The sequence below is a fragment of the Mycetomoellerius zeteki genome, unplaced genomic scaffold (assembly GCF_001594055.1).
Source record: "Mycetomoellerius zeteki isolate Tzet28-1 unplaced genomic scaffold, Tzet1.0 scaffold92, whole genome shotgun sequence".
NCBI lineage: Eukaryota > Metazoa > Arthropoda > Insecta > Hymenoptera > Formicidae > Mycetomoellerius > Mycetomoellerius zeteki.
The window spans coordinates 56288-68403 of NW_017257958.1; the positions used below are offsets into that span (position 1 = coordinate 56288).

At 37.6% G+C, this 12116-nt stretch overlaps 1 protein-coding gene across 2 annotated transcripts in view; it reads right to left on the reverse strand.

Annotated features, from left to right (window-relative positions):
- Positions 1–930: 930 nt before the first annotated feature.
- The window catches only part of LOC108730456 (RNA-binding protein fusilli), a 55795-nt gene continuing 44609 nt past the window's right edge, over positions 931–12116 (reverse strand). For both annotated transcript variants that reach the window (XM_018460166.1, XM_018460165.1), the window contains 2 exons: positions 3073–3275; positions 931–1941 (listed from right to left, as the gene is read on the reverse strand). In XM_018460166.1, the coding sequence (XP_018315668.1) occupies positions 1759–1941; positions 3073–3275 (386 nt within the window). In that variant the 3' untranslated portion in view covers positions 931–1758. The remainder of the gene's footprint in view (positions 1942–3072; positions 3276–12116) is intronic.

The window sequence follows — 12116 nt, forward strand, 5'->3', positions numbered from 1 at the left end:
AGAAAATTACGTCGGAAATGACCCACAGCTTCCCAACAACAAAACCTTGTTGACCTGTGTAATATATATATATATATATAGTTAAATATTTTTATTACTCATGTCAAAATGATCCTCCTAATAAAAATAATTTGAGTGTGTTGCGGTTCATCAGGTCGTCGAGTTTGACGGAACTATAACCTATGCTGGCTTTTATTGTGTGGGACTGTCGCAAATGCTTTATACGATGCACTTTTTGTCATGTTTTTGCATACAGGCACAAACCATTACCGATAACCTTTCGGTTTACTCATTTGTTTTATTAATTACATTGTTAAAAATAAAGTGAATATAAGGAAAGAATATGATGAGCAACAACCTCGTCACGCGCGAGTTCGGGTAAACTCGGGTGATTCCGGAACGTTTGAATCACAAGTTAGTGGATTGCATTTTTGAATCAATATTATTTAATAAATATTAAGCATTTTGTGAAAAGAAAAGAAACTTGTTAACAAATATATGTATTTTCTACACAATAGAAATGTTTTTTTAATGCAACTTGAAGACCGAATTACCCGCTGCGCACAATTACCCTACTATCCCCTATATTATACATATATACATATATATATATATGTGTGTGTATGCGTATGTGTACATATGTATATATTAATTTCCATCTTAAAACGTTAAAAATTAAATTAAGTAATATTCATAAAACATCGTATGTAAAATTTGAAAGAGAAAAAACTAACAAGACGTAGCCCGCGATGTAATGTCGATTCTAAATATCATCCACGGCACATTTGATACAAATTGGACGCGTTAATTGCAAAAGTGAGTGCGCGATACGGACTACATCTTTAAACATTGTCCGATACACACGCTTACAACGATCGGTAAATATAAGTATTATTTACAATCTATTTAATGGGTAATTTGTTTATCTTGTATATAACCCGAGACGTGTACGATTCGGTTGTTCGTATATATCTATTCCCGCAAGTTCTTTTCAACTTGACGCGGGCAAAAGTACGCGAGGATCGAAGTCCAATTGCCGTCATTGCAATGGGAAATGATGAAAATGTAACATAGTAAAGGAATAAAATACACAAAAAGAAGAGAGGAAAATTAAGGCTATGGTGAACAAAAAACTTAAGCGGTTAGACGTAAGCAGCAAGCAAATCAATATTTTGGATTTACTACTGCTTATTGCCTTACGAGTAAGATGTCTATTCAGATTGGCCGATTTACTTACTGCTTATGTCATATTGCCTTACGTTTTTCTGTACCATGACTCTTAAAAAGGAGGAGAATGCGTTACACGGTTCGTCTCATTCCATGAGAGGGGAAATATGGAACAAACAACGAGAAAGAAACGACACCGCTGTGCATCGCGCCACAACGGCTCCTATCTATCTCTAGACTAGAAAGAAACGCGTCGCTATGACCGGCGGCGCGTCGAAAATTTACGAGGGAGAATGGTTTCCTTTGGGAAAACGCATAGAGGAGAAATTACACCTTTACATTTGCACTTTGCCTTATACGTCTACATCTACGTACGATGCGTTCGAAGAATAAAAATATCGTTAAGCCTCGTCGACGTCGATGAAGGCAACGAGGACCGTTCTCTCAAGGATTGCCCTTGAAATACCTTTTTTTTCCACGCGATTCCGCGTTTTAGTTGATCCTAAGTGTCGACCGCTCATCTTGCCAACTTGGGATCGCACGTCTAGGAGGTAAGGAACTGGGACAGGCAAGAGGGTTCCGCTGAGGTGATCAAACCATGAAAACCTCAACGAAGGGATTGCACTCGGTCTGCGGTGGAGGCAGCGCCGCCATGCGTTTATCCAACTCCACTCGTGGTAGGTACGCCTCGATACGCGCGTCTGGTCCCGTGGCCGTGGTTGTCGGCAGCGTCGTTGCCCCGGGTGCTAATTGCAGACATTCTGCTGGCGCTAACTGCATTCATACAATATGTGATATAATATATGCAATAACTGCATTCACACAATTTATCTAGTATAGTCGCTAAGAGCGAGAAACGTACATATGTAGGGGAGACCGGGGCACCACACAAAACGGTATCGGAAACGCACTTAATGTTACAACAAGTTATGGAAATGATGCAGTAACGCGAAAATGTGTGTACAGTTAGTGTTTGCCCAATTTAAAATAGAACTTGATATTAGCTCTTTGTTCCATTTTCATTAACGAACGTGTGCTCCTTCGTTACTAGTCTACGCTTGAACATAGCCGCGCGTCCGTTAAGGGCAAGCGTGTAACATGCTGAAATGTGTTTCTAGATTCGCTAATCTATAACAAATATGATGCCGCAACTTGCTGCATGCGTTTACAAACTGAATATAAGAATATTCACCGAATTTTATTGCCACACCGTGTATATTCACTGAATGTATGAATGTCAATTATACACACTATTACATTTAACGCAAATTGTTTCATAATTTAAACAATTTTTTACATTTATTTTTATCTAAAGGATATATATAGAATATTATCAATCTTTACTTAATTGTAAACATCAAAGAGAATAATAAAAATTGAAATAATTTTAGAATGTCACAAACGCTCTATGCGAATAAAGTAGGATTAACAATAAGTTAATACGAGCTGGACGTGTAGTGTCTTATCCTGAAAAGCACAATATTGACTGTCCGAATCTCCATTTTGAAAGTTTTTAATAATCAATTTTAATTTAATTTAAATTTTAATTAAAATTATATAGAAACAATGGCTCAATTAAAATTCAAACAATAGAACTAAAGGATTCTGAGTCTAGAAATTCTTATGTCAGTTAAGTAATAAATACTTACAAAAGAGTTATACTAAATGATAGAAGTGTTACAACGATATAAAATATGACAAATTCGATCCTTATTGGGTCATCTTTGGCATCATACAACGTATACATATAATAAAAAAAATTTTTTATTTTAGTTTCCGAACGCTGGATATACAATTCACACATTTCCATTGGAATTATTTATAAAAATAAATAGAGCCAGATAAATGATAGGGCCGCAAGAGAGAGCAAGAAATGATTTCAAAAAGACACGAGGCTTTACTCACCAGAGCAGCTTGTTGAGGAATGGGCGCTATACCGCCGACATTTGCGGGGGTGTAATAATTAGTCGGACTAACTGGCGGTGAAGGGTAAGGCCAGTAAAAGATGGGTGGTGGATACGGCGTTGCGAATTGCGGCGGGCCACGGGGCAACATCGCGGCCGCAGGCGGAAATATCGCCACGGGTGGTGGTGGCAACATCGTGCCCCCTAAGAAAGAAAGAAAAAGGACGACAATCAACGTTCGATCGAGATGATTCGGACGGCTTAATTAGATCAACGCAGACGAAAAAAAGAAGCAGTCGTGCTTGTAGAATCCACTGCGATTCGCGGATTCCCTTTTTTGACCTCTATAATCACCCGATTTGTGAGGTTAGCTATCTGTCACGATTTGTAATATCGCGATCTCGAGCTTAACATATCGTTGATAGAAAAAAAAAGGGACTCGCAGTACCCACGATCGTCTGTTATGTATGTACAAACGTAAAGAAGAGTGCCCACTATGTAACCACTTCACAATTACGACGAGTGACATCGTGCAGATCCGCAGAGATGTTTCTAGAAGCACACAAAGCGTTTCTCATTTAGTAATGCGCCAGTATACAGTCGACCATATTCAACAGCATGTTTCGCACTATGAAAGTGAATTAGTGAGATACCTGTTTTTTTTCTTTTTTTAATGAAACAACCACTAATAAGATCTAACTTCGTACGCTGCACGATTTCACTTTCAATTAGACCGATCTTGGTACGATTTGAGCAAAACGTTCCGTTAGACATGTATTTTATGCATATATTAAGTATTTCTAAGTTGAACGGCGTGCCGCTGCGGTCCAGTCCTAGACACATACCTGATACAAATGAACAGTCAAAAATAATCCTTTTCACTGTTTTAAAAGTATTATAAAACCACTCTAAAATCTTTGCGAAAAATAATCTCACGCATGCCCAAAACGTACAAAGAACGCAGTTATCCAAAGGAATAATGATTTGGACTTGGCCTACCTGGAAGCACAGAAGTTAGTATTTGTAGGTCCCGCTACCATAACAGCAATCGACACTGCACCATTGTAACACGATGTATAATGTATATCTTTTTTATATATATAATATGTAATGCAGCACCAACTTGCGATTTCGCCCCTCTGCCAAATCACCAGATACACGCAGATTCTCACTCTCTTTTTCTCTCCCCTTCTACCTTTCCTTTCTCTCTTTCACTCTTTCTTCTCTCTCTCTCTCTCTCTCTCTCTCTCTCTCTCTCTCTCTCTCGTGCTCTTCTCTCTTTTGCCTAGCGAAAAAGCCTTTTTGCGTGCGCCTTTTTGTAACAAAAGTACAGCCCACGTACGTATCACTTATCTGCCTTAAGGGAATCCTAAAGTCGTCCTGTTTTACTATGATTACGTTTTAGGAGAAATCTCCGAATTGGCTTCACGGATTGCAAAATTTTTTTTACAAAATTAAAGAACGCACAAATAGAAATCCTGAAAAACACGATTTCACGAAAAAATCGGAAAAAAATTTTAAAATTCACTTTTTCTGGCAACACGTACAACTGTCACCTGAGGTTAACATTTGTTTGATATAAAAGTTTTACAGCTTGTAGATTGAAAATAAGCGTGAAGCGGGATTCGGATTACTTGAACGAACAATACTGAGTTTGTGGAATTAAGATTCAAAGCGTAGAAAAAAATATTTCTCCTAAAACGAAATTACGTGCTAAGCAAAGATTTACTTTTTTCCTCTTTTACAGATTCCAAAATCCTTTTCCAGAATTAAAGTATACACATTAATACATGTCTGTGAGATGGAATTTATTCCGAGAACGACAAAAAATTTCGAAATTGAAATCTTAAGACTCCTGAATAGTTACCACAGTCATATTGAATCGTGACATCAGAAGCGAGAAATGACACGTTAATTTATGTTGCATGCCATTTGTAACTAAAGACAATTTGAATAAATCTAAATGATGAAATTGCTTTAAAACATTTATAAAAATCGACGAAAACTATGCTTATCCCCCCTGACAGTCAGTAAATAATCGTAAAAAGTGATAAAGAGCACATGGTGCTTTTATTCAATGCGCATAAGTAACTTATTTTCACTTACACGTACCTTTTATCACTTTTTACGATTATTTACTGACTGTCAGAGGGGATAAGCATAGTTTCCGTCGATTTTTACAAATGTTTTAAAGCAATCTCATCATTTAGATTTATCCAAATTGTCTTTAGTTACAAATGGCATGCAACATAAATTAACGTGTCATTCCTCGCTTCTGACGTCACAATTCAATATGATTGTGGTGACTACTCACAGGAGCCTTAAGAAAAATTTTTTTGTCGTTCTCGGCATAAACTCCGCCTCACAGACACGTATTAATGCGTATGCTTTAATCCTGGAAAAGGATTTTCGAATCTGTAAAAGAGGAAAAAATTGTTATACAAAAATTATGATTAGTCGATAATACAGACGGCTTTAGAAGATCCCCTTAAAAGATATTTAAAAGAGTCTGAAAAATAAATAAATCACATATAGCAATTATTTTGAAGTTATTCCATATTTCATGATTTGAGTAAATATGGTTTGAGCAAAGATGCGTAATACAAATGGCAGGCTGTCATTTCGCACAATTTGAAGAAAAAAAACGTTGGTTCGTATCGGGCCATTTACAGGTGGAAACGTGTAACACAATGGGAGGAATAGTAATAAGATTAACTAAATTAGTCTCTAAGTCCGGATCTACAATAGGTGTTTTAAGACTTAAGCCATAAGAAACTGACCAATTATAGTCGAATCCGAGGGGAATAATCGACTGTGACTCGCCCATTTCTTATGGCTTAAGGCTTAAAACCCGATTGTAGATCCGGGGTAATAGGCCGCTAGGATGATCGGTATAGCAAAAAGCAACGGCTTGTAAGTATTGGCCACATTGAAGAATAACTTTCTGATAGCGTTCAACTTGAATAAATCGAAACTATCAACATCTCGAAAGAATGAGTAATCACGAAATGGGAGAAAAGACACATACAAATCGGTATTTATAGTCGGACGATCTTATTTTAAGGTTGTCTTAAGTAATGTCTTAGGATGCTAATACGGCTCTGTGATTGGCTTATGACATCTTAAGACGGTCTTGAATATAAGAATTACCAATTATGAATCGGCCTTAGAGATCAGTCTTTCAATTGGAGATAGAAAGAAGAGAAAATTCACGGACAAAATATCAAAGAAATGGACAGAAAGGAGAGAGAGAGAGAGAGAAAGAGAGAGAGAGAGAATTTTACGCGCGAAAAAAAGAAAGACAGAACAAAAAACAAGGAGAACGAGCGAGAGAAAGAGAGCTAAGAGTTACGACACAGAAATCTCCAACTTGATCTGTAGATATACCAAAGATACCTGTGAGCCCAATGAAAAAAAAATGTATAGAACGTAACAAGATACGCGGTGGTTGCAATCTTCAGTAGTTTCTCCTTCAACAAGATCTTGTGGAAGTTTCGAACTCCGCGTTTTAAGGAGAAGACGTATTCTTCTCAAACACTCTATCACTTACAAGTAACGCTTCGCCTCGCTCGAGAGAAGTGCGGAGAGCGAGACGGTGCAACGGGATCGGATGCGAAGAGTGCAACCACCGGGCGACATAATATAATCAGGGTAAGAGTCCACCAACCCGGCAAGCAAAAAGATATATATATCCACAAGGCACATTTATTAAACATGATCGTTTTCACCGTCGATATAAAAATCGTCGATATACAGAGAGTGTATACAAGGAGATAAAAAAAAAAAAGAGAGATTATACCGCGTGTGTATGTGTGAGAGTGTGCGTATGCATGGATAAACACGTATATACCGCGTGCGTGTGTCCTATGTTTCTCGGGAGGAGAGGGTGGGATAGAGGGGAAAAAAAAGAAAGAGCTCTTGAGGAGGAAAATGTCGGCGAGGATGAAGACATGGAGATGATGAGCTTTTTTTAAGCTCGTATTGTCGCCTCGCTAGGACATCTTCACGCTCTCGGCGTACACTGCTAGTCATTGAAATTACAATGGAAAAAACGTATCATATTAAAATTTACAGAATGGACAGATCATATGGTAGAGTATGAAAATGTGCTACTTCTAAAAAATACCAAGCTGTAGTTCTAAACTCCATGTATCATAAATAATCTGCCGCGTATAAATATCACTTCTCATATTTTTCTTAATGTTGCAATTTTAATGACCAGCAGTATATACTTGTGTTAAAACACTCCGAGGTGCACCCCTATGGAAACGACGCAAAAGGCGACCGGTTGGCGCACCGTGTCCTCATCGCACTTCTCGTTGTCGCCGTATAATGGTCCACGTCATAACGTAAGAATGCCAGGTATAACATTACGCATAATACCTGCTGAATATAATTTGAGGCTAATTTCTAATTGGTAGCAAATTTCTGATTGGTCATCCAATTGGTCATCCACGGGAATGTTATACCTAGTATTCTTATATCATGGTTCACGTGATACATTCGCGTGATGAACGGTGATCAACGTCTGTCCATTTCGCGTCGTCTCGCCGTGTTTCACTATCTCTATGATATCAATTAATGCTACAACTGAGTCGGGAGATACAGTCTCGACGTTTTCAAGATGTCAGAGAAATGCATGTCCCCCAGGTTCCTTAATCCCAGGACGTTGATTCGGAACGGCAGATAATCGCGTTGCGTCTTCGCTGTCGGAGACTTTTATGTTTTCTGACGACTAACAATGTTTCTCATTCTATTTTAGCCCGCAAAATCATAGTTAACGTGCGTACCGCCGTTCTCACCAAGCGTCCCGAGATTAAACAAATGATCCTTTACCGTGTAAATGTGTCCGATATTCGTTCCTTCTTTCTTTTTCCTTTTTTTCAAACGGCCCTCAATTATCTTCAAGTAAATCATCTTCTCGAACAGTTACGTTATAAACAACAAAAACCGGATAGAGAATGTGTAATAACAGGTACTTTGCTGCAGTTGCTATGACAGAATGGATAGAGTTGCTGCGACAGCTGACAAGGGAGCATAATCAAGTGTCCTTCAATTTCAATAAGCTATAATTAAAGTTATAGAGTGACATAATGTATACGTTAAAGTGAGATAGTACAGGAAAAAAGCGTATACATGTATCTTACTCTCTAGTAGGATTTTAACGAAAGCACCCGTGATCAGATTCTGATATAGGATCTCTAGTTTAGACGCTTTATTCACTGCAAAAGAAAAAACTCATTTTTTTAAAGACAGAATTTCCTTATCTCTACAATAGAGTTTTAAGCCTTAAGCCATAAGAAATGGACGAACCATAGTCGATTATTCTCCTCGAATTCGACTGTAATAGGTTAATTTCTTACAACTTAAGGATTAAAACACCTATTGTAGATCCGGGGTTAACGAAAAAGCGATTATAAAAAAAAGTACGTCTCTCGTTTTTTTCTATATTTTAATAATTTAATATATCCGAAGCTTATTAAAATAAAAAAAGGAACACTTGATTGCGTTTCCATGTGAGATTATATCAATACACTCGCTATCGGTTCTGTACGGTAGTGCTATTGTTAGGGCTACAACAGACAAAATTCCGTAACAATAACCATAAGACGTAAATTATTGGCCTATAAGCCAATGAGCCAACTAGGATATTACTTTAGATCTACGTAATCTAACGAAAATAGAAATAGCAGTAAACTTATCCATAAGACGAATTTCAACTGGTGTTGAAATTTCTACGTAACGTTACGTGCAGAATTTATATATGTATATATAGATTTACGTAGATCTATATATGTATATATAGATCTACGTAATCAAATTACGTAGATTTAAAGCAATATCCTGATTAGTTCATAGGCTTAAGTTTACGTCTTACGGTTATTGTTACGGAATTTTGTCTACGGTAGCTCTTATAACAGAAAGTTACGCTGCACAAGGTAATTATAGGATCATGCGTTGAAAAAAGAAAGATTAACGGAAAATTTATAGCAAGGTGGCTCGGGAGAGATAGGAACGTGAGAGACTCTTTATTTTCTGTTGAATGAAACCCAACGCCCGGAAAGACAGTTGACCGGCTATAATATATGTAACCCTGTACGAGAGGGACTAAAAAGAAAAAAAAGAAAGAAAAAAGATCGGGTCCGTTACGCGATCGTTCGCGGAACGTAGGTATGCGGCCGGAGGAAAGTTACGTATCCCTCCACGAAATCACACGACATGCAAACCAAAATCGTTTCACATACCCGTTGGGCCGCGAAGCACTAATCATGACAGTCTCGTGTTTGTGTCTAGCTATAAATGTTCTCCAGTATTCTAACAAAACACACATATATATATATATATGTGTATATTAAAAAAACCGTGGCAAGAGGAAGAAATGAAATTACCATAAACACTTCGCGATCCGCGTGTCAGAATCAAGATCGGCTTTGTGAGAGAGGACCGGCTTCTCCTCTCTCCGCGGTTCATTGCAAATAGTGGAAGCCCGTTTAATTGGCATGGCAGTGAGGTATTTGACTGCCTTTACAAGAATAAGGTCGGCGAGCTGCATCCTTTCGATAAAGCCGATACTCGATTTCCTGGTACACCAATCTATCTATCCAATCTATGTGTCCGTCTCAGTGTATGATTTCACCAACTACGCTATCACAAAAGATATTAGGCCGTAAGCCAGCTTTGAAAGAGTAATTACGCCGACACCACAGTTAAATCACAAGCCGCGAGAGCGTATATAGAAACGGCAGCGTTTTTAATTCCGCTTTTTTTCTTCGTTTCCCCACGTTATCGAATACTCTCCAAAACCAAGAGTCTAATTATTAATGCACATATTCGGTATACTAAGATATTATTCGTCACACACGATGGAATTAGTGTTGGATTACATCCGTGTAAGATGGGCGTGATTATTAACGATATTGTACTAAATGCAGTGAACGCTATGCGATACGAGAGTGTGTATGTACGATTTTCCCCGAGTATAAAATAACAGAGCAAAACGGATTTTGTGTGTGCTTTGTTATAGGAATTTGTGATTCACATATATTAACATTCTAGTTTAAATCAAAGCTTGTATGTTACAATCCTTGAGAGAAAGATTGACAGAAAAGAGAGAAAGATAGATCAGCAACAAAGCCAATTAAGAGCGAACAAACTTGTTCTCAAATAATTAATGACGAAATTTTATTTACACATAGATTGTAACATACATGCGTGTAATAGATGCCACGTATAAAAGAATCTACTATACGTCCGAATTAGAACTTTAGAATATATAACATTGGATGGAATGTCCATTTTACACTTAGCTTAATAAAATATTTCTAGCAAAATATATAAATCATTTATATATATATATATATATAAACGAATATTTTTGATAATACCGACTTATAGGCTTCTATCGAGACAAAAACTTTTCATCGGGCATTTTTTCACAGATTTAGTGAAACATCATCATATATTAAAAAATACATAATCATCCAAAATTGTTTGAATATCATCATCATTGTAATACAAAATAGAAATGTGTCACTAGAAAGAAATCATATATATTACATTAACAGAACTTTACAATGATTATTTCCATGAAAATAAAAACTACAGACTTTAACGTGTGATACAAAGATAAGAAAACACCTGTAGCAAAAAATGCCTGAAGAATATCAATGTCCCGAATAATGTCTAGCATTCGGTAAAATCCAGGATTAACCTGCATATACACTATGATAATTCTGAAACTCTCCATATATATATATATATGTCCATAAATATATATAGGATGACTGGTAAGTTTTGACAAAGCGCTCGTATGTAGATAGCGGACTAAACCGAGTCGAAAAGTTCTCTAGCATCTTGCAATTTTCGTAATTTTTTTTGGTTACCCAATGAGTAGAATGTTTAAAATTAACGTATAAAAAAATTTTAAGATACCTTCGAGTTCTTTGAAAAACATCTAAGATATTTTATAAAGAACTCTGAAAGAAATCTTAAAGTTGTCTTATGCATCAATTTTACCCTTTTATTCGATAATCTTTAGAAATAAATATCTCGTTCATTATTGCGAAAATTGCAAAATGATAGAGAACTCTTCGAACTCAGTTTAGTCCGTTTTATCTGCATATGAGCGCTTTGACAAAACTTATGGAACACCCTGTAGATATATATATATATATATATATAAAAAAAAAAGAAGAGCGTTTTCTGTTTTCTACGCGATCTTCCACAGGTACTTCGTAAACACGCGATTACGAAAGAACATGTACGCACGCTAAATGGAATTTTATATACCACTATCAGTACAATTAACATGCTTACCAAAATTAAACTTGCTGCTTAAATGCATTAAGATAAGAAAAATAAACCGTCTTGTGAGTTAAGTACCGTCGAGTAAGTAACGCCCGAATTTGTACCAAGCATTCCTAAACGTTAGGTACACTTTATCAACTGGACAAACGTTGTAAATGACGTTCTGTCAGACTTGCATGGAATACGAAACGGAATGTCGTAGATATCGCGAATAATTACAACGCTTACTCGCTAAGAATGTACATAAATCCGTTAAAAGTAAGTCGTATTGTCGGTAACACGGCGATTCCCGCGTAGCATACGTACTTCCGCGCGAATAACAAATTCTTGCTCGTTTAGTGGAGAAATTGAGGCAATTGTTTCCGTTCTTCTCGCGTGGAATTCAAGGAAGAATCTATAAAACGAAGCTAGAGATCGATGCAGCAACGCATCAGATCTGGGGATAAAACTGAGCTGGATAAGGCAAGCCCGGAGCCGTGGTCGGAGCTGGCGCGTGAAACGCCGCTGCCGGTGTATGCCAAGTACGTTTTGCAGCAACGGTACCCGCTGTCGCGTCAGCGGGGAAAGCGGCGTCCCACGTTCGCTTCAGACCCATTATCGCGGCCGGGTTCAAGGTTGGCGCGGTGGGCATGATAGGCGTTAACAGCCCATGCGGCGCCGGTGCCCGCAGAATAGGAATACGGGAATGATGGGGAACGTTAAAGAGCAAAAATGGCGTAGCCGCTGCAGCCGCCGCGG